We start from the raw sequence: 27,182 nt of genomic DNA on the forward strand, positions 1-27,182 counted from the left end.
AATTAGGATTCCCAGATCCTCACTAGGAAAGATGATGGCAAAGTAATAGGGTCTACTGAAATGCACTTATCCCATGCATTTTGAATACTGATGTTGGGGGGGGATCGACCATCGCAGGAATATTTCAGAGAGTAAATGCAAATGTTTAATTTGGCATGAGTAAAATGCTTGAGAATGAAGTTAATAAACATAGAAAATACATACAAAGCCAAAACAAATAAGGCATGCAACCTGAAAAGTACATAAAAAAACAGAACAATCACAAAAATAGAAAATGTAGCATATAATTGACAGAACTTTACAGAAAATATTGACACACACTTCAGTATGTACAACATAAAATATGTCAAAGAGAATCCCAAAAGAGAAAAAAACAAATATTTCATACCAAACATATCATTCAAACAAAGAAAAGACCATTCAAACAATTGTAGCACCTAAACTAATGCTGTTTCTAACAATTCAATTAGTAAAATAGTGTAAAATAGTTTTACACTATTTGTAAAATAGTGTAAAATAGTTTCTAAAAGTCAACAGCTAAAGCCTATAATACAAAACGCATTATCTCTGTCGTGGTGGAAATACCCTACCCAAACCTGAAACTCTATGAGGTGAGTAAATATCAACTGAAGTACAGAATCCAAATGAAATGTGTCCTACAAGTTCATTGACAGTCTATTAAAGTTGAGCTTATATAGATCAATACTGTCTGTGTGTCTGTGATCAAATGATCTGCAAGACTGTGAGTTGGCACACTGCATACTCCATGTGCTTCTTGAAGGCCTGGTAGGAAGGTACCACCGGCAGCAGGAGGCGGTTGGAGCTGGGCTGGCTCACAGGGAAGGCCCCGGCCGGGTCCAGTGGATGGAGGAAGGATAAGGTAGGGCTGGGGCTGAACCCTACAGCTGGTACCACATCAGCTGAGGTGGCAAAGATGAGCACGTCCTCTAGCGATGTTGCACATCTGCCAACTGAAACCAGAGAACAGAAACTGGTGATGATGGGTAATATATGGAGACAGGCGGGGACATCCATGTGATTGTGTTAGTTTTACTGAATATCATTGTAATAGTAGAGTACACTGTCTGAACGGCCTTCAAGTGTTTGTACGGCTTGTTCTTCTTGGCTTGATATGTACACTACCGCTCAAAAATTTGGGGTCAGTTAGAAATGTCTTTGTTGTTGAAAGAAAATGTAAAAAATGTTGTATATTAACATGACATCAAATTGATCAGAAATACAGTGTAGACATTGTTAATGTTGTAAATAACTATTGTAGCTGGAAACGGCAGATTTTTTTATTTAATATCTACATAGGCGTACAGAGGCCCATTATCAGCAACCATCACTCCTGTGTTCCAATGGTACGTTGTTTTAGCTAATCCAAGTTTATCATTTTAAAAGGCTAATTGATCAGTAGAAAAACATTTTGCAATTATATTAGCACAGCTGAAAACTGTTGTTCTGCTTACAGAAACAATAAAACAGTCCTTCTTTAGACTAGATGAGTATTAGGAGCATCAGCATTTGTGGGTTCGATTACAGGCTCAAAATGGCCAGAAACAAAGTTCTTTCTTCTGAAATGTGTCCGTCTATTCCTGTTCTGAGAAATGAAGGCTATTCCATGCGAGAATTTAAGGCTATTCCATGCGAGAAATTGGCAAGAAACTGAAGATCTCGTACAACGCTGTGTACTACTCCCTTCACAGAACAGCGCCAACGGGCACTAACCAGAACAGAAAGAGGAGTGGGAGGTCCCGGGGCACAACTGAGCAAGAGGACAAGTAAATTAGAGTGTCTAGTTTGAGAAACAGACGCCTCACAAGTCCTCAACTAGCAGTTTCATTAAATTGTACACGCAAAACACCAGTCAAAGGTTTTCTAATGATCAATTAGCCTTTTAAAATGATAAACTTGGATTAGCTAACACAACGTGCCATTGGAACACAGGAGTGATGGTTGCTGATAATGGGCCTCTGTACGCCTATGTAGATATTAAATAAAAAAATCTGCTGTTTCCAGCTACAATAGTAATTTACAACATTAACAATATCTACACTCTTTCTGATCAATTTGATGTTACAAAAAAATGTGCTCTTCTTAAAAAATATATTAAAAGAAGAAGACATTTCTAAGTAACCCCAAACTTTTGAACGGTAGTGTATATCTTAAATTATCAAATAAATATTTCAATCATTGAGTCATTAGAGGTCAAATACCTTCACACTCCAATAGGTAGTGTCTCCAAAAGGTGACCACAGCAGTCTCCTTCACTGCGGTCTCTTCCTGGTCTGAAAACTGAACACTGAAGAGAGCTGCCATGGTGTCAGCAGTCAGCTTGTCATGAGAGGAACAGAACAGACCAACAAAGGCTCCTGGAAACATCTGGACCTGGTCAAACACACCAAGGGTTTTCAGACCCTCACAGAACCTACAAACACGAAGTTAAACAAAATATATTTAACAGAAACCAGGATTACAATGTCTCAAACATAGTTACAGAAGAATACTAGTGACAGTTTAAAATATGTTTGAGCAATGATAGAACATGTTGAATGTGAAACAGAGTCAAAAAGGTACCCTTTTTCTAAAGGAAATACCCATAGACATACAAACCTTTGGACGGGTAACTGCATTCTTGTTATTAGGTGGAAGCTTACAATGTCTTTAACGAGTGTATCTTTGTCCGAAAGGCTCTCAACTGGTCTTGTGCACCCAGCCACTTCCAGGTATTCTGAAGCTGACTCCATTGCCTCTCTCAATTCCTCCAAGGACTTGGATTCCTGAATCTGAACCAAAAGAGATGTCGTATGAGTTAAAGGATTGGTTAATAATTTTTGTACCAAATCTTTATTTTTGATGTAAATGGCATGCTATAGCGTCCAGACACTTTTTAGCAATTCTACTTGGTTTTGAGGAACTATCCCCACTTGTAATAGACTTCCTCATTGCTCGTTCTGCATTATGGGGTTACGGAAAAACGTGAACAAGCCTCCAAAAACACCCAAATATGTCCTATTAACAACGGCAAAGCTCTCACTATAGTGATACGGGTCTTTAGATGTTGTACACATGAAATTGGGTAATTCAGAATTTATTAGCAAAGTTATGTTCCATTTTGTTTGACTCGAGCGTACTCCCCTTACTGGCTGTTCTGCGGGGCTACACAGAGAAGAACCTTTCCAAAAGGAAATATTTGGGTGTTTTTGGAACCCTTGTTTATATTTTTCCATAGTATATCGCGTGTGGGTACAGTTTCTCAAAAACAAGTGAAATCGCAAAAAAGCGTCAGGACCCTTCTACAACACGCCATTTCCATCTAAAATAGAGATTTGGTTCATAAATTGTGAACCAATCCTTTAAAGCCTTTGTAACATTAGAAGGTCCAACTAAATCAATCTATTCAGCATCTAAGAGAGTAAAGAGACATGTTAAAATATGTACCTTCTTGACTTTGTCTGTGAACACAGTGCTGCCCATGTCTTCCACAGTGAGAGGTGTATCCCTGGGGAAGTTGAACAGACACAGGTAGAGAGCCCTGGAGAAGAAGCCCAGAGGAGGTCCCCCGTGGACCAGACTCAGGGACAGAAGACACCCTACGTCAAAGTAGACGTCCTCCCTCAGAGCTAGGAAACAGGACATAGAAATGAGACAACATAGAGAAGCCAGCACTTGACTTGGGCAGGAGCTCCCCAGAGCTGAGTACCGGCACCCTGAGTACCGGCACCTCAAATGTTCTACTACTTGAGCTCCTGTTCCTCTTCTAGAATATTAGCCCAAAGTATTGTGGAGCTCCTGCACCTAAATATTTACAGCACCCAAAATGAGTACCGGCACCTATTTCAGTCCAAGTCAAGCACTGACAGAAGTTGAGAACAGATCGAAACCACACCCCCAGTATTTGATAACAATATACAGTTGAAGTCGGAAGTTTATATACACTTAGGTTGGAGTCATTAAAACTAGTTTTTCAACCACTTCACAAATTTCTTGTTAACAAACTATAGTTTTGGCAAGTCGGTTAGGACATCTACTTTGTGCATGACACAAGTAATTTTTCCAACAATTGTTTACAGACAGATTATTTCACTTATAATTCACTGTATCACAATTCCAGTGGGTCAGAAGTTTACATACAGTAAGTTGCCTGTGCCTTTAAACAGCTTGGAAAATTCCAGAAAATGATGTCATGGCTTTAGAAGCTATGATAGGCTAATTGACATCATTTGAGGTGTACCTGTAGATGTATTTCAAGGCCTACCTTCAAACTCAGTGCCTCTTTGCTTGACATCATGGGAAAATCAAAAGAAATCAGCCTTCATGTTGTGGGGGTGCTTTGCTGCAGGAGGGACTGGTGCACTTCACAAAATAGATGGCATCATGAGGGAGGAAAAGTATGTGGATATATTGAAGCATCATCTCAAGACATTAGTCAGGAAGTTAAAGCTTGGTCGCAAATGGGTCTTCCAAATGGACATTGACCCCAAGCATACTTTCAAAGTTGTGACAAAATGGCTTAAGGACAACAAAGTCAAGGTATTGGAGTGGCCATCACAAAGCCTTGACCTCAATCCTATAGAACATTTGTGGGCAGAACTGAAAAAGTGCATGCGAGGAAGGAGGCCTACAAACCTGACTCAGTTACACCAGCTCTGTCAGGAGGAATAGGCCAAAATTCACCAAACTTATTGTGGAAAGCTTGTGGAAGGCTACCCGAAACGTTTGACCCAAGTTAAACAATTTATAGGCAATGCTACCAAATACTAATTGAGTGTATATAAACTTCTGACCCACCGGGAATGTGGTGAAATAAATAAAAGCTGAAATAAATAATTCTCTCTACTATTATTCTGACATTTCACATTCTTAAAATAAAGTGATGATCCTAACTGACCCAAGACAGGGAATTTTTACAAGTATTAAATGTCAGGAATTGTGAAAAACTGAATTTAAATGTATTTGGCTAAGGTGTATGTAAACTTCCGACTTCAATTTTAACTCCCAAATGTTACTATGAATGTGAGTTCATGACCCAAAACTTCTAGCAACAAGCAAGTGATGGTGCTAGCGTCAGTTTATGACTGAAAGCTGGAGAGTGTTTTGTATGGGGGTGGTATTGACCTACCTCGTGCATCGAGGGTCAGGGTCTTGGCACCATCCGGACCTTCAAAGACAGTGTTCTGGAGCTGCTGCACCAGGAGCCTGAGGAAGTGCCGGGTGTTGCCAGGGCAGGTGTCTGGGCTGGAACTGTGCTTGCTGCTTGTGAATCTCACTGCAAGGGCATGGGACGGGTTGAAGTCACTCCTCTTCACTAGCTCCATGGCAGCCTCCAGGACCTTGTTCCCATTCACCACCACTGGCATGGATGGTTGGTGCTGTGATGTCTGACTGGCAAGCTCCTGTAGGATCTCTCTAGCAGAGCCTCCCAACAAAAATGGCCTGCCAATCATTAAATCATCTGTTTATCTCCAATGTGTTCTTAGCACAACATAAGGTAAGACCAAAAAACAATTCCCCTAGAAAACATTTGGACTTGGTCTATGACGCCAAGTACAAAAAATAAGAAGTATTTTTAAAATGTATTTGATAGTTTTTATTGATAGATACAATGGTTAAGTTATTGAGATGGGGAGAGAGGGGACTTGGAATGGAAAGCGGCGCAGTCGGGGCCTGAAGCCGTGCCAGTCAGGTTTTGAAGCCATGCCCCCAGGTGCAATGTGTGGTCACTATCAATAGACTGGCTGAAAGGCGCCAAGGATTTTTGTGCGAAAAAAATGCTAAACAATAATGTACTGTACCTTTTACAGACTATGGGTGATTGGCGAGGGGTCAGTGTGAGACTCCTTTTAGAAGTCCTGCTTCTTCTCTGCCCACCGGGCTGTGGAGAGTCAGTGTGTCTGGGGAGTGAAGCTAAACAAGAAATAACAATGATTATCAGAGAGAGAATAGACTTTATAAAGACAATAAAAGCAGTTCTTCCTTCCAATCATAACTGGTCTGGTCATAACTTCACTGCCTGGTTCACCAATTACTTTGCAGACAGAGTTCAGTGTGTCAAATCGGAGGGCATGCTGTCCGGTCCTCTGGCAGTCTCTATGGGGGTGCCACAGGGTTCAATTCTCGGGCCGACTCTTTTCTCTGTATATATCAATGACGTTGCTCTTGCTGCGGGCGATTCCCTGATCCACCTCTACGCAGACGACACCATTCTATATACTTTCGGCCCGTCATTGGACACTGTGCTATCTAACCTCCAAACAAGCTTCAATGCCATACAACACTCCTTCCGTGGCCTCCAACTGCTCTTAAACGCTAGTAAAACCAAATGCATGCTTTTCAACCGATCGCTGCCTGCACCCGCATGCCCGACTAGCATCACCACCCTGGATGGTTCCGACCTTGAATATGTGGACATCTATAAGTACCTAGGTGTCTGGCTAGACTGCAAACTCTCCTTCCAGACTCATATCAAACATCTCCAATCGAAAATCAAATCAAGAGTCGGCTTTCTATTCTGCAACAAAGCCTCCTTCACTCACGCCGCCAAGCTTACCCTAGTAAAACTGACTATCCTTCCGATCCTCGACTTCGGCGATGTCATCTACAAAATGGCTTCCAACACTCTACTCAGCAAACTGGATGCAGTCTATCACAGTGCCATCCGTTTTGTCACTAAAGCACCTTATACCACCCACCACTGCGACCTGTATGCTCTGGTCGGCTGGCCCTCGTTACTTATTCATCGCCAGACCCACTTGCTACAGGTCATCTACAAGTCCATGCTAGGTAAAGCTCTGCCTTATCTCAGTTCACTGGTCACGATGGCAACACCCATCCGTAGCACGCGCTCCAGCAGGTGTATCTCACTGATCATCCCTAAAGCCAACACCTCATTTGGCCGCCTTTCGTTCCAGTACTCTGCTGCCTGTGACTGGAACGAATTGCAAAAATCGCTGAAGTTGGAGACTTTTATCTCCCTCACCAACTTCAAACATCAGCTATCTGAGCAGCTAACCGATCGCTGCTGCTGTACATAGTCTATTGGTAAATAGCCCACCCATTTTCACCTACCTCATCCCCATACTGTTTTTACTTATTTACTTGCTCTTTTGCACACCAATATCTCTACCTGTACATGACCATCTGATCATTTATCACTCCAGTGTTAATCTGCAAAATTGTAATTATTCGCCTACCTCCTCATGCCTTTTGCACACATTGTATATAGACTCCCCCCTTTGTTTTCTACTGTGTTATTGACTTGTTAATTGTTTATTCCATGTGTAACTCTGTGTTGTCTGCTCACACTGCTATGCTTTATCTTGGCCAGGTCGCAGTTGCAAATGAGAACTTGTTCTCAACTGGCCTACCTGGTTAAATAAAGGTGAAATAAAAAAATAAAATAAAATAAAAAACTGCCCAGTTAGATCAAAACAGACACAGTACGGCAAATAACCTACCTGTCCCATCCACAGATCCTGCACAGTCCTCACAAGCCCAGTTAGTCTCGTCAAGTTTGAGGGAACCACATTTTCGATGGGTGCCACTAGAGCCACAGAGGGAACAGCGCAGCATTTGAAACCATCTGAAAACCAAAAAGACATATGAGTGAGACCCAAATTAATTTTAGAGATAAACACATTTTGGTTCGTCAACCATTTCAGCCACACACACAACATTAGAGCTTACCCAGTGCGTGAAGAATATGTCCGACCACTGTGGGAGAGACATTTTTTGGCATCACAGTGCTGGTACACCTGCAATAACTCTCCATAGGCATTTTCTTCCAGCTCCCAGGCTGCATCTCTATGGCACACATACAGAAAACTTTAGTTAAAACTCATAACGCCACAACACTAATGCAACAGTACTTTATTTGTACTTTAACTGTTACATCAGAAATTTGTATTCTGGTGTACTGTGACTGCTGTCAACCACGTCCCACAGAACACACAATCAGAGACCCTGGACCATACATACCGTACAGTAGAGCCTGGACAAGACATACAGTACAGTAGAGCCTGGACCATACAGTACAGTAGAGCCTGGACCATACAGTACAGTAGAGCATGGAACATACAGTACAGTAGAGCATGGAACATACAGTACAGTAGAGCCTGGACCATACAGTACAGTAGAGCCTGGACAAGACATACCGTACAGTAGAGAATGGACCATAAATGCAGTAGAGTAGAGCCTGGACCACACAGTACAGTAGAGCATGAAGCATACAGTACAGTAGAGCATGGACCATACAGTACAGTAAAGCCTGGACCATACATACAGTAGAGCCTGGACCATACATACAGTAGAGCCTGGACCATACATACAGTAGAGCCTGGACCATACATACAGTAAAGCCTGGACCTTGCATACAGTAGAGCCTGGACCATGTATACAGTAGAGCCTGGACCATACATACAGTAGAGCCTGGACCATAAACAAAATACAGTAGAGCCTGGACCATAAACACAATACAGTAGAGCCTGGACCATACATACAGTAGAGTCTGGACCATGAGCCTGGACCATACATACAGTAGACACAATACAGTAGAGCCTGGACCATACATACAGTAGAGCCTGGACCATACATACAGTAGAGCCTGGACCATACATACAGTAGAGCCTGGACCATACATACAGTAGAGCCTGGACCATACATACAGTAGAGCCTGGACCATACATACATAGTAGAGCCTGGACCATACATACAGTAGAGCCTGGACCATACATAGCCTGAACCATACATACAGTAGAGCGGTAGAGCCCGGGCCACACATACAGTAGAGCCTGGGCCACACATACAGTAGAGCCTGGACCATAAACAAAATACAGTAGAGCCTGGACCATAAACACAATACAGTAGAGCCTGGACCATACATACAGTAGAGTCTGGACCATGAACACAATACAGTAGAGCCTGGACCATACATCAAATCAAATCAAATTTTATTTGTCACATGCAGATGTTAATGCGAGTGTAGTGAAATGCTTGTGCTTCTAGTTCCGACAATGCAGTAATAACGAACAAGTAATCAAACTAACAATTCCAAAAAAACTACTGTCTTATACACAGTGTAAGGGGATAAAGAATATGTACATAAGGATATATGAATGAGTGATGGTACAGAGCAGCATAGGCAAGATACAGTAGATGATATCGAGTACAGTATATACATATGAGATAAGTATGTAAACCAAGTGGCATAGTTAAAGTGGCTAGTGATACATGTATTACATAAGGATGCAGTCGATGATATAGAGTACAGTATCAACGTATGCATATGAGATGAATAATGTAGGGTAAGTAACATTATATAAGGTAGCATTGTTTAAAGTGGCTAGTGATATATTTACATCATTTCCCATCAATTCCCATGATTAAAGTGGCTGGAGTAGAGTCAGTGTCATTGACAGTGTGTTGGCAGTAGCCACTCAATGTTAGTGGTGGCTGTTTAACAGTCTGATGGCCTTGAGATAGAAGCTGTTTTTCAGTCTCTCGGTCCCAGCTTTGATGCACCTGTACTGACCTCGCCTTCTGGATGACAGCGGGGTGAACAGGCAGTGGCTCGGGTGGTTGATGTCCTTGATGATCTTTATGGCCTTCCTGTAGCATCGGGTGGTGTAGGTGTCCTGGAGGGCAGGTAGTTTGCCCCCGGTGATGCGTTGTGCAGACCTCACTACCCTCTGGAGAGCCTTACGGTTGAGGGCGGTGCAGTTGCCATACCAGGCGGTGATACAGCCCGCCAGGATGCTCTCGATTGTGCATCTGTAGAAGTTTGTGAGTGCTTTTGGTGACAAGCCGAATTTCTTCAACCTCCTGAGGTTGAAGAGGCGCTGCTGCGCCTTCCTCACGATGCTGTCTGTGTGAGTGGACCAATTCAGTTTGTCTGTGATGTGTATGCCGAGGAACTTAAAACTTGCTACCCTCTCCACTACTGTTCCATCGATGTGGATGGGGGGGTGTTCCCTCTGCTGTTTCCTGAAGTCCACAATCATCTCCTTAGTTTTGTTGACGTTGAGTGTGAGGTTATTTTCCTGACACCACACTCCGAGGGCCCTCACCTCCTCCCTGTAGGCCGTCTCGTCGTTGTTGGTAATCAAGCCTACCACTGTTGTGTCGTCCGCAAACTTGATGATTGAGTTGGAGGCGTGCATGGCCACGCAGTCGTGGGTGAACAGGGAGTACAGGAGAGGGCTCAGAACGCACCCTTGTGGGGCCCCAGTGTTGAGGATCAGCGGGGAGGAGATGTTGTTGCCTACCCTCACCACCTGGGGGCGGCCCGTCAGGAAGTCCAGTACCCAGTTGCACAGGGCGGGGTCGAGACCCAGGGTCTCGAGCTTGATGACGAGCTTGGAGGGTACTATGGTGTTGAATGCCGAGCTGTAGTCGATGAACAGCATTCTCACATAGGTATTCCTCTTGTCCAGATGGGTTAGGGCAGTGTGCAGTGTGGTTGAGATTGCATCGTCTGTGGACCTATTTGGGCGGTAAGCAAATTGGAGTGGGTCAAGGGTGTCAGGTAGGGTGGAGGTGATATGGTCCTTGACTAGTCTCTCAAAGCACTTCATGATGACGGATGTGAGTGCTACGGGGCGGTAGTCGTTTAGCTCAGTTACCTTAGCTTTCTTGGGAACAGGAACAATGGTGGCCCTCTTGAAGCATGTGGGAACAGCAGACTGGTATAGGGATTGATTGAATATGTCCGTAAACACACCGGCCAGCTGGTCTGCGCATGCTCTGAGGGCGCGGCTGGGGATGCCGTCTGGGCCTGCGGCCTTGCGAGGGTTAACACGTTTAAATGTCTTACTCACTTCGGCTGCAGTGAAGGAGAGACCGCATGTTTCCGTTGCAGGCCGTGTCAGTGGCACTGTATTGTCCTCAAAGCGGGCAAAAAAGTTATTTAGTCTGCCTGGGAGCAAGACATCCTGGTCCGTGACTGGGCTGGGTTTCTTCCTGTAGTCCGTGATTGACTGTAGACCCTGCCACATGCCTCTTGTGTCTGAGCCGTTGAATTGAGATTCTACTTTGTCTCTGTACTGGCGCTTAGCTTGTTTGATAGCCTTGCGGAGGGAATAGCTGCACTGTTTGTATTCAGTCATGTTACCAGACACCTTGCCCTGATTAAAAGCAGTGGTTCGTGCCTTCAGTTTCACACGAATGCTGCCATCAATCCACGGTTTCTGGTTAGGGAATGTTTTAATCGTTGCTATGGGAACGACATACATACAGTAGACATACAGTAGAGCCTGGACCATACATACGGTAGAGCCCGGGCCACACATACAGTAGAGCCTGGACCATAAACAAAATACAGTAGAGCCTGGACCATAAACACAATACAGTAGAGCCTGGACCATACATACAGTAGAGTCTGGACCATGAACACAATACAGTAGAGCCTGGACCATACATACAGTAGAGCCTGGACCATACATACAGTAGAGCCTGGACCATACATACAGTAGAGCCTGGACCATACATACAGTAGAGCCTGGACCATACATATAGTAGAGCCTGGACCATACATACAGTAGAGCCTGGACCATACATACAGTAGAGCCTGGACCATGTATACAGTAGAGCCTGGACCATACATACAGTAGAGCCTGGGCCACACATACAGTAGAGCCTGGGCCACACATACAGTAGAGCCTGGGCCACACATACAGTAGAGCCTGGACCATACATACAGTAGAGCCTGGACCATACATACAGTAGAGCCTGGGCTACACATACAGTAGAGCCTGGGCCACGCATACAGTAGAGCCTGGACCATAAACAAAATACAGTAGAGCCTGGACCATAAACACAATACAGTAGAGCCTGGACCATACATACAGTAGAGTCTGGACCATGAACACAATACAGTAGAGCCTGGACCATACATACAGTAGAGCCTGGACCATACATATAGTAGAGCCTGGACCATACATACAGTAGAGCCTGGACCATACATACAGTAGAGCCTGGACCATACATATAGTAGAGCCTGGACCATGTATACAGTAGAGCCTGGACCATACATATAGTAGAGCCTGGACCATACATACAGTAGAGCCTGGGCCACACATACAGTAGAGCCTGGGCCACACATACAGTAGAGCCTGGGCCACGCATACAGTAGAGCCTGGACCATAAACACAATACAGTAGAGCCTGGACCATACATACAGTAGAGTCTGGACCATGAACACAATACAGTAGAGCCTGGACCATACATACAGTAGAGCCTGGACCATACATATAGTAGAGCCTGGACCATACATATAGTAGAGCCTGGACCATACATACAGTAGAGCCTGGACCATACATACAGTAGAGCCTGGACCATACATACAGTAGAGCCTGGACCATAAACACAATACAGTAGAGCCTGGACCATGTATACAGTAGAGCCTAGACCATACATACAGTACAGCCTGGACCATACATACAGTAGAGCCTGGACCATACATACAGTAGAGCTTGGACCATACATACAGTAGAGCCTGGACCATACATACAGTAGAGCCTGGACCATACATACAGTAGAGCCTGGACCATACATACAGTAGAGCCTGGACCATACATACAGTAGAGCCTGGACCATACATACAGTAGAGCCTGGACCACACATACAGTAGAGCTTGGGCCATGTATACAGTAGAGCCTGGACCACACATACAGTAGAGCCTGGGCCATGAACACAATACAGTAGAGCCTGGACCATGCATACAGTAGAGCCTGGACCATGTATACAGTAGAGCCTGGACCACACATACAGTAGAGCCTGGGCCATGAACACAATACAGTAGAGCCTGGACCATGCATACAGTAGAGCCTGGACCATACATACAGTAGAGCATGGACCATACATACAGTAGAGCCTGGACCACACATACAGTAGAGCCTGGACCATACATACAGTAGAGCCTGGACCATACATACAGTAGAGCCTGGACCATACATACAGTAAAGCCTGGACCATACATACAGTAGACGATTAAAAAGGTTTAGGGCAGAATGTTCTGTAAGGTAAATAATACCTCTCAGGTATGTGGACTCCCATCTGGAGCATCTCCTGCTGGAACATGTCCTTGTTGTTACACAGAGTGCATCTGAAGAAGAACATGCCAGCACTATGAGCCTGGTTCTGGAGGAATACATAGGAAATAAATAAGAGAATGCATGTAGTCACTTACAAGCTTTCATAAACTCTTTATACGGCCATCATAGATGCTTCACAAAGCCCATATATGCAAATGTAATGCCATATAGAGGGAAGAAATAAGGGTTATGCACATTATAGCACATTGCAAGGAACTGTTACAACACCTTTTATGTAGTATGAAAAATCATGTATTCCCATATTCACCCAAGATGGCCATTGCTAGTCTGGGATGTAGCTACCTGCACACAGTCTCTGTGAAACCAGCTGCCATGGCAGGCAGGACACTTGAGAATGGAGTAGGAGAGGACAGGCTCTATGGGGTCCAGACACACTGAGCAGGACATAGGCTCACTGACACAAGCCGACACTGGCAAGGACTGGGTGGGACTGTGATCCTTACAGTAGGACCTGGGGGAATACAATCAGAGACGCACCAAGGTATAAAGCATGGCTTGTTGTTAATGTTTCCGAGAGATAAGAGTACTTCAACCAACTAAAAGTAGAGGCGTAGCCAAAGACTCAATCATGGACACTGTTAATGACAGATGTGGCTGCTTCGCGTGATGTATTGTTGTCTCTATCTTCTTGCCCTTTGTCTGTGCCCAATAATGTGTGTACCATGTTTTGTGCTGCTACCACGTTGTGCTGCCGCCATGCTGTGTTGCTACCATGTTGTTGTCAAGTTGTGTTGCTACCATGCTGTGTTGTCATGAGTTGCTGCCATGCTATGTTTTTGTCTTAGGTCTCTCTTGATGCAGTGTTGTGGTGTCTCTCTCGTCATGATGTGTTTTGTCCTATATTTTTATTGACTGTTTTATCCCTGCACCCGTTGCCGCAAGGGGGCCTTTTGTTAGACCGTCATTGTAAATCATATTTTTTTCTTAACTGACTTGCCTAGTTAAAGATTCAATTAAAAACAAAAATAAAGTTCACAAGGAGAAAATAGGCACAGCTGTAATTTCATTCTGATGAAGGCGAATATGAATTGACTGTTTTTGAATTAATTATATATTTGTAATCTCTAAAACAAGAGCTGAGCCTAATTATCCCCTGTTACTGCGTTTGCCATGGCTGCTGTCTATTAGGTTTAGAATCTCTAGACACAACACATACTAGAGCTGGGCAATATGGATCAAAAGTAATATCGTAATAAATGTAACTATTTTACTAGATAACAATAACTTTCCATTAGTGGCAGGGCTCTAGATGGGGGTTTTTCAGTGCCAAGTTAGACACCTGAGATGGGAGCCTACTATTCAAACAGAAAGCTATTTCATCTAACATATCCAGGGAATGCATGATTGATATTTTGATATGCAGCCTGTCAAAATAGGATCCAGAATTATCACATTTATGTTAGGCTCTTCAGAGAATTTGCCGACATCTCTGTATATACTGGCCTATAGACTATATTATTCATCAACTGAGGAAATGGCAACTCAAAGACAGCTAGATTGCTAAATCTAAATATGATATTGTCGCTAGATAGCCATGTAGGCTAATTGATTAATCTATCAGTAAATCAGTACTTTCCAGCACTATTCCTAGGCTATTTATGAAGGCCTATTCACTGCAAATGGCTCGCTCAGCTCCGCGGTCGTATCAAAACCATACTACGGCCTACTCTGGCTGTAAAGTGGTGTCGTCCTGAACTCAATATTAAGAGCTGAGAAATAGAGTATATAGTCACAGAAAGTTGTCTCTCCTCTGTTACTAGAACAACATTAGTTGCTTTGAAAACTGCATTTCTCCCGCAATTCAATTTTAAGCAACGATCATATGCTTGGGCTTCTCAGAATGCATCTCTCCCCCCTCAGGAGCGCACAGTGCGGAAAGGGAGTGAGAGTCAGCAGTCGACAGCGAAACCGGGATAGGTACACACTTTCATAGCAGGAATCAACATAATGCATAGGCTATTACTGTTGACTAAATAATGGTTTTAGAACAATCTACAATAATGTTCTGTAGCAAAATTACCGCCATATGCAAAATGCTTCAGTAAGAGGAAGGCAATGTCGGTGTTGATCATTTTCAGATTATGCCCCAGCTCTAATACATACTGGTGATATATAATCATCGTCACTTACGGAAATAAATCTGTGAATTGAAAGATGAATTGGTGTTGTTTGCCACATGGAAAATGGACCTTTTTCTGGCAGCTTTTGACGTAGCACCCAACTGAAGCACCATTCTTCTTGCAGACTGCACATTTCTAAACACAGGGTACACAGAAAGCAAAAAAGTACATTTAGGACATGATAATGGTGTTTTTGAATGAGAATCCAAGCAATCAGAAACGATTGAAGGCAACATCTAAAATGTGTACTGTATGCGTTTTGTAATAAAAGTGCTGCTTAGTCTTGGAGTGGACAAATACTCTAGGATTAGGGTAACCCTAATACAACCATACATCATACTAAATAACTTGTATGGACGGCACTACTGTTGGTGCTGAGTGAGCCTATCAGCCTTAGTCGAAAAGTTTCTGCTCGGTGAGTGATCAAGCTCCTGACCTCTACCTGGTGTCAAGCCACTGCGTAAACTCTTCTCTACCGAAACAGCTGAGGCCATGTTGGCCATGGCAAGCACAGAATTAAATAGAACATATTGTGCATGTCTTATACTATATTTCCATGGTGACAAGCATCACTCAAAGTGCCTGCTGAGCTGAAGAGGTTGAATGGTACCTAGCCCTGTACTCTTAAAGGAGCCTAACGTTACAGTACTGCCCTGTAGCACTCACATCTGTAATCATGAAGTGCTTTGAGAGGCTGGTTATGCCACACATCAACTCCATCATCCTAGACACCCTAGACCCACTCCAATTTACATACCGCCCCAACAGATCCACAGATGACGCAATCTCAATTGCACTCCACACTGCCCTCACCCACCTAAATAAGAGGAATACCTATCTGAAAATGCTGTTAATTGACTACACCTCAGCGTTCAACACCATTGTCCCCTCCAAACTCATCACCCACAGGGGTGTGTACTTAGTCCCCTCTTGTACTCCCTGTTCACCAACAACTGCGTGTCCACACATGATTCCAACACCATCATTAAGCTTGCTGACAACACGACAGTGGTAGACCAGTGACCTGTTAGTGTGGTGCGAGACCAACAGCCTCTCCCTTAATGTCAGTAAGACCAAGGAGCTTATCGTGGACCACATCGATGGGGCTGCAGTGGAGCAGGTCAAGAGCTTCAAGTTCCTCGTTGTCCAAATCACTAAGGACTTAAAATGGTCCACACACAGTCATGAATAAGGCATGACAACGACTCTTCCCCCTCAGGTTTGGCATGGGCCCTCAAATCCTCAAAAAGTCATACAGCTGACACCAACAGGCTACTGAACAGCTTATCACTGTCTCTGCGCACACTCAAAGGGCCATACACACTCACGCACACTGACACCCCAAAACACACACAGATTCACTCCATCATTTGCTCACAAACACATAATATGCACATACATTTATACTGACTCTACCCTCACATACAATAATTAAATATGCTGCTACAACTTTGTTTATCATATACAGTGCCTTGCAAAAGTATTCACCCCCCATGGCATTTTTCCTATTTTGTTGCATTACAACCTGCAATTTAAATAGATTTTTATTTGGATTTCATGTAATGGACATACATAAAATAGTCCAAATTGGTGAAGTGAAATGAAAAAAAAATAGCTTGTTTAAAAAAATTCAAAAACTGAAGTGGTAAGTGCATATGTATTCTCCCCTTTGCTATGTAGCCCCTAAATAAGATCTGGTGCAACCAATTACCTTCAGAAGTCACATAATTAGTTAAATAAAGTCCACCTGTGTGCAATCTAAGTGTCACATGATCTGTCACATGATCTCAGAATATTTACACCTGTTCTGAAAGGCCCCAGAGTCTGCAACACCACTAAGCAAGGGGTCCACCACCTTTTCATCGGCAGGGACTGGGAAACTGGTCAGAACTGAAGCAATGATGGATGGCGCTAAATACAGGGAAATTCTTGAGGGAAACCCGTTCAGTCTTCCAGAGATTTGAGACTGGGACAGAGGTTCACATTCCATCAGGACAATGACCCTAAGCATAATGCTAAAGCAACACTCAAGTGGTTTGAGGGGAAACATTTACATGTGTTTGAATGGCTTAGTCAAAGCCCAGACCTCAATCCAATTGAGAATCTGTGGTGTGACTTGTAAAGATTGCTGTACACCAGCAGAGCCCATCCAACTTGAAGGAGCTGGAGCAGTTTTGCCTTGAAGAATGGGCAAAAATCCCTGTGGCTAGATGTGCCAAGCTTATAGAGACATACCCCAAGAGACTTGCAGCTGTAATTGCTGCAAAAGGTGGCTCTACAAAGTATTGACTATATGTATTGTATGTATTGTATACTGTATACTGTATTTATGCATGCTCAAGTTGTTTTTTTGTGTGTCTTATTTCTTGTTTGTTTCACAAAAACGTTTTGCATCTTCAAAGTGGTAGGCGTGTTGTGTAAATCAAATTATACAAACCCCCCAAAAATCTATTTTAATTCCAGGTTGTAAGGCAACAAAATAGGAAAAATACCAAGGGGTTGAACACTTTCGCAAGCCACTGTATCCTGATGCCTAGTCACCTTACCTCTATGCATACATCATACAGTGCCTTCAGAAAGTACTCATACCCCTTAACTTTTTCCACAGAAATACCTTATTTACATAAGTATTCAGACCCTTTGCTATGCGACTCTAAATTGAGCTCAGGTGCATCATTGATCATCCTTGATGTTTATACAACTTGATACACCTGTGGTAAATTGAATTGATTTGACATAATTTGGAAAGGCACACACCTGTCTATATAAGGTCCCACAGATGACAAGTGCATGTCAGTTCAAAAACCAAGCCATGAGGTCGAAAGAATAGTCCGTAGAGCTCCAAGACAGGATTGTGTCGAGACAGATCTGGGGAAGGGTACAAAAAAATGTCTGCAGCAAGAAGTTTGGGGCAACCAAGACTCTTCCTAGAGCTGGCCGCCCAGCCAAACTGAGGGCCTTGGTCACTCTGACAGAGGTCCAGAGTTCCTCTGTGGAGATGGGAGAACCTTCCAGAAGGACAACCATCTCTGCAACATTCCACCAATCAGGCCTTTGTGGTAGTGGTTGGACAGAAGCCACTCTTCAGTAAAAGGCACATGACAGCCCACTTGGAGTTTGCCAAAAGGTACCTAAAGACTCTCAGACCATGAGAAATAAGATTCTCTGGTCTGATGAAACCAAGATTGAACTCTTTGGCCTCAATGCCAAACATCACGTCTGGAGGAAACCTGGCACCATCCCTACGGTGAAACATGGTGGTGGCAGCATCATGTTGTGGGGATGTGTTCCAGCGGCAGGGACTGGGAGACTAGTCAGGATCAAGGCAAAGATGAACAGAGAAAAGTACAGAGAGATCCTTCATGAAACCCTGCTCCAGAGCGCTCACAACCTCAGACTGGGGCGAATGTTCACATTCTAACAGGACAACGACCCTAAGCACACAGCCAAGAAAACGAAGGAGTGGCTTCGGGACAAGTCTCTGAATGTTCTTGAGTTGCCCAGCCAGAGTCAGGACTGCAACCCGATCGAACATCTCTGGTGCTTCAACAAAGTTCTGAATAAACGGTCTGAACACTTATGCAAATGTGATATTTCAGTTTTAAAAAATTATATAAATTAGCAAAAATTTCTAAAAACCTGTTTATTCTTTGTCATTATCAGGTATTGTGTGTAGATTGATGAGGAAAACAACTTAGAAAAAGGCTGTAAGGTAACAAAATGTGGAAAAAGTCCAGGGGAATGAATACTTTCCAAAGGCACTGTATATACAAAAGTATGTGGACACGTCTTCAAATGAGTGGATTCGGTTATTTCAACCACACCCGTTTCTGGCAGGTGTATAAAAACATTGACAGTAGAAGGACCTTACTGAAGATTTCAGTGATTTTCAACGTGGCACCGTCACAGGATGCCACCTTTCCAAAAGGTCAGTTCGTCAAATTTCTGCCCTACTAGAGCTGCCCCAGTCAACTGTAAGTGCTGTTATTGTGAAGTTGAAACGTCTAGGAGAAAAAACAGCTTAACCGCAAAGTCATAGGCCACACAAGCACACAGAACGGGACTGCTGAAGCACGTAAAAACGGTCTGTCCTCGGTTGCAACACTCACTACCGAGTTCCAAATTGCCTCTGGAAGCAAAGTCAGCACAAAAACTTTTAGTCGGGAGCTTTATGAAATGGGTTTCCATGGTCAAGTAGCCGCACATGCCAAGAGAACGTTACCTTCTCGAATGCATAAAGTTATGAACTGTAAAGTTCGGTGGAGAAGGAAAAATGGTCTGGGGCCGTTTTTCATGGTTCGGGCTATGCCCCTTAGACCAGTGAAGGGAAATCGTAACGCCACCGCATACAGTCCAATGACATTCTAGACGATTCTGTGCTTCCAACTTTGTGGCAACAGTTTGGGGAAGGCCCTTTCCTGTTTCAGCAAGGCACTGCCCCAGTGCACAAATCGAGGTCCATACAGGAATGGATTTGGTCAAGATCGGTGTGGAAGAACTTGACTGGCTCAAAGTATCCACCCTTTGCCTTTATGACAACTTTGCACATGCCTGGCATTTTCTCGACCAGCTTCACCAGGAATGCTTTTCCAACAGTCTTGAAGGAGTTCCCACATATGCTGAGTACTTGTTGACTGCTTTTCCTTCACTCTGCAGTCCAACTCATCCCAAGCCATCTCAATTGGTTTAAGGTTGGGTGATTGTGGAGGCCAGGTCATCTGATGCAGCACTCCATCACTCTCCATCTTGGTCAAATAGCCCTTACACAGCCTGTAGGTGTGTTGGGTCATTCTCTTTAAAAAAAAACAAATGATAGTCCCACTAAGCACAAACCAGATGGGATGGAGTATCGCTGCAGAATGCTGTGGTAGCCATGCTGGTTAAGTGTGCCTTGAATTCTAACTAAATTACTGACAATGTCACCAGCAAAGCACCCCCACACCTCCATGCTTCACGGTGGGAAACACACATGCATCAATAAAAAAAGTAACCTTTATTTAACTAGGCAAGTCAGTTAAGAACAAATTCTTATTTACAATGACAGCCTACCGCAGCCAAACCCTGGATGACGCTGGGCCAATTATGCACCGCCCTATGAGACTCCCAATCACGGCCAGATGTGATACAGCCTGGAATCAAACCAGGGACTGTAGTGACGCCTCTTGCACTGAGATGCAGTGCCTTAGACCGCTGTGCCACTCGGGATCATCCATTCACCTACTCTGCGTCTGTCAAGCCCTGACCTTAGAGAGCTTTTTATGTCTCTATTTTGGTTTGGTCAGGGTGTGATTTGGGGTGGACATTCTATGTTCTTTTTCTGTTTTCTATGGTATGGTTCTCAATCAGGGACAGCTGACTATCGTTGTCTCTGATTGGGAACCATACTTAGGTAGCTTTTTCCCTCCATTGTGTTGTGGGTAGTTATTTTCTGTTTAGTGTTTTCTGCACCTTACAGGACTGTTTCAGTTTCGTTTACGCTCTTTGTTATAGTGTTCAGTTTAAATAAAAAGCATGAACACTTACCACACTGCACTTTGGTCCGATTATTCCTCATCCGACGACGACACCCGTTACAGCGTCTCACTAAGACACGGCGGTTGGAACCAAAGATCTCACATTTGGACTCATCAGACCAAAGGACAGATTTCCACTGGTCTAATGTCCATTGCTTGTATTTTTTGGCCCAAACAAGTCTCTTCTTCTTATTGGTGTCCTTTAGTAGTGGTTTCTTTGCAGTAATTCAACCATGAAGGCCTGATTCACACAGTCTCCTCTGAACAGTTGATGTTGAGATGTGTCTGTTACTTGAACTCTGTGCAACTTTTAATTAGGCTGCAATCTGAGGTGCAGTTAACTCTTATGAATGTATCCTCTGCAGCAGAGGTACCTCTGGGTCTTCCTTTCCTGTGGCGGTCCTCATGAGAGCCAGTTTCATCATAGCGCTTGATGGTTTTTGCCACTGCACTTCAAATCAAATCAAATTTAATTGGTCACATACACATGGCTAGCAGATGTTAATGCGAGTGTAGTGAAATGCTTGTGCTTCTAGTTCCGACAGTGCAGGAATATCTAACAAGTAATCTAACAATTCCCCAACAAGTACCTAACACACACAAATCTAAAGGGATGAATGAGAATATGTACATATAAATATTTGGTTGAGCGATGGCCAAGCGCATGGGCAAGGTGCAGTAGACGGTATGAAATACAGTATATACATATGATATGAGTAATGTAAGATATGTAAACAATATTAAAGTGGCATTATTTAAAGTGGCATTGTTTAAAGTGACTAGTGATCAATTTAAAGTGTCCAGTGATTGGGTCTCAATGTAGGCAGCAGCCTCTCTGAGTTAGTGATGGCTGTTTAGCAGATGTCCTTGAGATAGAAGCTGTTTTTCAATCTCTCGGTCCCAGCTTTGATGCATCTGTACTGACCTCGCCTTCTGGATGATAGCAGTGTGAACAGGCAGTGGCTCGGGTGGTTATTGTCCTTGATGATCTTTTTGGCCTTCCAGTGACATTGGGTGCTGTAGGTGTCATGGAGGGCAGGTAGTTTGCCACCGTTGATGTGTTGTGCAGACCGCACCACCCTCTGGGGAGCCTTGCAGTTGTGGGTGGTGCAGTTGCTGTAACAGGCTGTGATACAGCCCGACGGGATGCTATCGATTGTGCATCTGTAAAAGTTTTAGGTGACAAGACAAATTTCCTCAGCCTCCTGAGGTTGAAGAGGCGCTATTACGCCTTCTTCACCACACTGTCTGCGTGGGTGGACCATTTCAGTTTGTCTGTGATGTGTACGCCCAGGAACTTTCCACCTTCTCCACTGCTGTCCCTTCAATGTGGATAGGGGGTGCTCCCTCTGCTGTTTCCTGAAGTCCACGATCATCTCCTTTGTTTGTTGACGTTGAGTGAGATGCTGTTTTCCTGACACCACACTCCGAGGGCCCTCACCTCCTCCTTGTAGGCTGTCTCGTCGTTGTTGGTGATCAGGCCCTCTACTGTTGTCATCTGCAAACTTGATTATTGAGTTGGAGACTTGCATAGCGACACAGTCGCGGGTGAACAGGGAGTACAGGAGAGGGCTGAGCACACACCCTTGTGGGGCCCCAGTGTTAAGGGTCAGCGAAATGGAGACGTTTTTTCCATCTTCACCACCTGGGGGCGGCCATCACAGTCCAGAACCCAGTTGCACAGGGAGGGGTTGAGACCCAGGAACAGCATTCTTACATTGGTATTCCTCTCGTCCAGATGGGATAGGGCACTGTGCAGTGTGATGGCGATTGCGTCCTCTGTGGACCCGTTGGGGCAGTATGCAAACTTTGACTTCTTGGGTACAGGAACAATGGTAGCCATCTTGAAGCATGTGGGGACAGCAGACTGCGATAGGGAGCGATTGAATATGTCCTTAAACACACCAGCCAGCTGGTCTGCGCATGCTCTGAGGACGCGCTCGGGATACCGTCCGGGCCAGCAGCCTTGCGAGGGTTAAAAAGTTTCAATGTTTTACTCACGTCAGCCACTGAGAAGTAGAAGGGGGGCCGCAATCTTTGTTAGCAAGTCGCGACAGTGACACTGTATTATCCTCAAAGTGGCCAAATAACGTGTTTAGTTTGTCTGGAAGCGTGATGTCGGTGTCAGTGATGTGGCTATTTTTGCATAATAATTGTCTTGCTCAGAAAACTTGGGCCAAATAAAATCAAATGCAGGCCGCCAGAACCCTGATCTACAGCTATCACTCCAGTTTCCCTGCACATTGTAGATATGGTCCTGGAACTGACTGACCCTATTTATAGTATTCTTACTTACTTTCTCATATTCTTCTTATTTCTAGTTCTTGTGTTTTTGATCTAACTTATGTTATTTGTTGTATTACAATGTTATTGACTATTGCATTGTTGGGTTTTGAGCTCGCAAGAAAGGCATTTCACTGCACATGCGCATGTGACATTACAACTTGAAACTATATGTTATTTTCAGAGGTAGACTGTTGAGTCATAATCAAGGGATAAATGGTACCTTGCCTATAATGAAAGTAGGATAAATAAATACGCCCTCAATATGAATGAACACACTGACTTACTAGTCTGGAGGATCTGCGAACCTCCTGTTTAATATCATCCACCAAGAAGCCATAGATCCCTTCGTTTTCCTCTCCACGCTGATACACGCCGCTTGACATCAGCTGGAATATAAAAACATCTGAATAGGATTGCAAAATTCCAGGAACTTTCAATAAATTCCCTGGTTTTCCGGAAATCCCGGTTGGAGGACTGCCGGAATCAGGAGGGAATAAGCAGAAAATCCAGAGTCCTCTAACCAAGATTTCTGAAAAACCAGGGAATTTAAGTTGCCACCTTTCATCTGACATTGTAAACAATCTGTACATTTAAGGTCCCTTCAGTAAGCAACTGAATGATAAAACAAAAACTATTACTGTTTGACTAATAGTATTCCGCAATGACAAGATATTTTGGTTTGAGCTAGGCCATAATTCATGAACAATGAGTAATTCTAACACACACACACTCTCTCGCTCTCTTACCAGGCAAAAGTAGTGCACAGTGAGTTCCTGTGACTTAAGTGTGATCTTCTCGCCATATTTGTCTGGACAATTCTCACTGCATTTACAAAGTGCACAACCTTAAAATAGAAAGAAGACATTTCAAGTTCAATGTAAACAAGTACCTTAACTTTTGGGTAGGGTGGTTTGATCATGTGTGTTCTCACCATTGTCATCAAAGTCAAAGTGTTGAAAAAAAGTTATACTACAACAACATAGTGGCCTTCATACTGATTACTCACATTCTAAGTATTCCTGCTCGGATCTCCGAATCCTCCTCTTCATTTTTAATAGTAAGAGGACCTTGATTCTTCACATGAAAATTGCCTGAAAAATAAATGTCATAGCTGTATCAGCAAACTTTCAAGATACCAGACTGTGTCTGATACATGTCAAATACTGGAGCTGTGCTTAATTTATGCTAGTTTGCCTTGTAGAATGGAACCAGTGGAATAGTCCCAAAAGTGCAAACTACAAGCTGAATTGAGCGCACCTCAAATACCTTACTGTTGCATGGAATGTCATACCTTGGGCACTACAGACAATCATAGCTATTTGCATGTGAAACTGTCTGGGAATACATTGGCTCCATTGTTTACTTTATGCAGGTGGGCCAGGACCCACTCTCCGGGTATGTTAGCTCTGGTCCATGCACATGTCGGATGAGCATGCAGCGAGAAGGGTGTAACTGCAACCCGTAATTCTGGGCGTTCAACCCCTCCTTTTATAGGTCCAGTAACCTAGATCCAGCAATGCACCATAACGTTGGATGCCAACCGCCGATAAACTCCAGAGAAGAGGGTTGAACAACCGTTGCTAGCTACCGCCCCCGCCTGTCGGGCAGTTATCCCTCAGTTCTGTTAACGATGACGAGAGCAAGTGCTCAGCTGGCGGGAGCGAAGGACCCACTGTGCTAGCTTAGCAAGCTAGTCCTAAGGAGGACACCGGTACACAGCAGGCAGGGGCACAAAAAACTCAAAGAGAATAGTTTTATTTCCCTTTTGACCCACATCCAAAAGTTTCACACAAGCATGGGGGGGGGGTCATGCAGGAACAAAAGGGATGTTCGAGGGGTGTGGTTCACGAAGGAACCAATGGGATACTCGATTCTTTTTTTTGGGGGGGGGGCACATGTGGGAACGTCCCGAATTGCAGGTTTCAGTTCCATACAGCCAAAGATGGCTCATCAGCTGATAAAATGCCCAAGTCGTTTTAGTGGATAGAGAAAAGTTTGAAATTACTCTAGCAATATCTTCACGTTGGTGAGTTACGAAAGTATACTGAATACAATGACTAAACAAAACTGGGGGGAAACGTGCCAGAGCGGTGAACCAGAGCTATGGGTATGCGTGCGCATTTAGAAATAGCTTCAGCTTAGATGCATATTTCTTTCCAAAAGTCTTCCTCATAGTCGTTATCTGTATTATATAAGTAGCAACGAGATCTACGCATTCGTGTAATGACCCAATGACGTTCTCGATATTTAGATAGCTTTAGCGGTGAATTATAGTGCTCTCCAAAAATACAACCAATGATATGTTAACACATTCGCTTGCTAAGTAGCTAGCTAATTAATAAAGTCTGTTACAGAAGTACATAGCTAAAATCTAGTTATCTACTATACACATTGAATGAAAACGTCCATCTTACTTTTACTCGATTTATATGGACTTAATCTAGTTTCTTTGGTTTTCCATGATTTTAAATTTCCCTCGTTGCCCTTCGTCTTTGGAGGGTAAATTTCAAACCGAACCAAAACATTCGGAAATGGGAAGTCACAAAGTTGATTTCCGGTAGAATCGGCTAATTATTTTCAGAATAAAAGCCTATCTGAAAATGTAGATAAAAACAGAAACGAATGCATATAGTCCACTGATATTCATGTTTCTACCAGATCTGGGAGGGGAGCCATTCAATTTGATTTAATTATAGTCATGTAGACATATAGACTAAGTAAGCAATACAGGGCCGGCTCCAGTCCTTGATCGTGACCCTCGTTTCCATTACATTACACATAAGTCATTGGACGAAGGCGTCTTATGTAAGGTGGGGTTTTGTTAAGAGCCCTGACGCTCGGTGTGAACATGCATTGCTTGCGGTACGGTTGTGGAAGCATAAGGACCTTATCTTCAGTGCTTGATTTGGGAGTGAAATATGGTGCCAGTACTGTTAATATTTAGGTGCAGGAGCTCCACAATACGTTTGAGCTAATATTCTGTAAAAGGAACAGGAGCTCAGGCAGTAGAACATGTAAGGTGCTGGTACTCAGCTATGGTTCTTCTGCCCAAATCAAGCACTGCTCATCTTTCATACCAGCAAGAAACAATAATAAAAAAAATGGATACACATTTTTATAGGGTTAGTGTCACACACGGCCATATCTCAAGTGAATTTCATAAAAATGAAAATAGTAACACTTTTAAAAAGTTACACATTTTAGCTAAAACTATACTAAATATATTAACGTCCCCAAATAATTGATTAAAACACACTGTTTTACTATGAAGGTCTACATTACCCTCAGCAGCACTCTATAGGTTAGCACCATGGTGTAAACAGAGGACAGCTAGCTTCTGTCCTCTGGGTACATTGAATTCAATACAAAACCTAGGAGGCTCATGGTTGTCACATCCCATAGACTTACACCGTAGTTATGACAACTTCCGGAGGATGTCCTCCCACCGATCAGAGCTCTTGCAGCATGAACTGACATATCCACCCAATCAAAGGATCAGAGAATGAATCTAGTAGTGAAAGTATACGCTACAGCTAGCAAGCATTGCAGTGCATAAAATGTGAGTAGTTGACTCAGAGTGAAAGATGACAATTTGACAGTTTTGAACAAAAAGGAGAAGCGAGAGAGCTAGCTAGCTATATTTGGTTGTATTTATTTATTTATTTATTTATTTTTAAACTTTCACTTAGCTAGTGAATGCAGCTACCTAGTTTATCCTACCTGGCTCAGAGGGATGCTATGTTTGCCAGCCGGCTATGGCTATCCAACACCGGAACTCTTCCAAGTCAAGGTAAGCTTTTGGTTTGATTTATTTATTGCCACTGTGGCCTGCCGGTGTAGCTGCTAGACTGCTTTCTGACTGTACAAGGTACTGCATGATTGTAGGTGGTTACTAACGCGATAGGTCTAGTATGTTGACTATGATGTGACAACGATGTAGGCTGTGTGTAGTGGTTAGCGGTCATAATATGAAGGTTTGGCATGAAAAGTTTAATAAAAAATTTTGCCTGGTCACAGACAGCTGATGTGTTGTGCACTGAAGTCCACAAGCGAAGGGAAAAGGTGAGGAGGAGAGCGTGTAGATGGTTACGATAAGGAATTTTGTATATACACACAACAAGCAAAGTGATCGTACTGTTTTATGTGGCTGC

At 43.5% G+C, this 27,182-nt stretch overlaps 1 protein-coding gene across 2 annotated transcripts; it reads right to left on the bottom strand.

The window, feature by feature from the left end:
* Positions 1–127: 127 nt before the first annotated feature.
* On the bottom strand, positions 128–25,600 carry LOC112256832 (G2/M phase-specific E3 ubiquitin-protein ligase). Of its 2 annotated transcripts, none has more exons than XM_024430363.2 (15): positions 25,446–25,600; positions 24,038–24,122; positions 23,778–23,875; positions 23,316–23,417; positions 15,243–15,367; positions 13,395–13,563; positions 13,031–13,137; positions 7,690–7,806; positions 7,461–7,585; positions 5,799–5,910; positions 5,126–5,439; positions 3,445–3,626; positions 2,617–2,789; positions 2,220–2,431; positions 128–971 (listed from the first exon to the last, which is right to left on the bottom strand). In XM_024430363.2, the coding sequence occupies exons 2-15, from the start codon at positions 24,078–24,080 to the stop codon at positions 724–726; spliced, it is 2,127 nt and encodes a 708-aa protein (XP_024286131.1). In that variant the 5' UTR covers positions 24,081–24,122; positions 25,446–25,600; the 3' UTR covers positions 128–723. The 2 variants fall into 2 exon arrangements, with proteins under 2 accessions (XP_024286131.1, XP_024286132.1); XM_024430364.2 differs by lacking the exon at positions 25,446–25,600 and adding an exon at positions 24,323–24,778.
* Positions 25,601–27,182: the final 1,582 nt, after the last annotated feature.

This window comes from Oncorhynchus tshawytscha, linkage group LG08 (assembly GCF_018296145.1).
Source record: "Oncorhynchus tshawytscha isolate Ot180627B linkage group LG08, Otsh_v2.0, whole genome shotgun sequence".
NCBI lineage: Eukaryota > Metazoa > Chordata > Actinopteri > Salmoniformes > Salmonidae > Oncorhynchus > Oncorhynchus tshawytscha.

Excerpts from the sequence above, each read along its gene's own strand:
- LOC112256832 (XM_024430363.2), bottom strand. The coding sequence starts at position 24,080 with ATGAAGAGGAGGATTCGGAGATCCGAGCAGGAATACTTAGAAT. Across the intron at positions 13,138-13,394 it reads TTCACAGAGACTGTGTGCAG|AACCAGGCTCATAGTGCTGG; the intron begins GTAGCTACATCC and ends GTATTCCTCCAG. Across the intron at positions 7,807-13,030 it reads GGAGTCCACATACCTGAGAG|AGATGCAGCCTGGGAGCTGG; the intron begins GTATTATTTACC and ends TGTGTGCCATAG.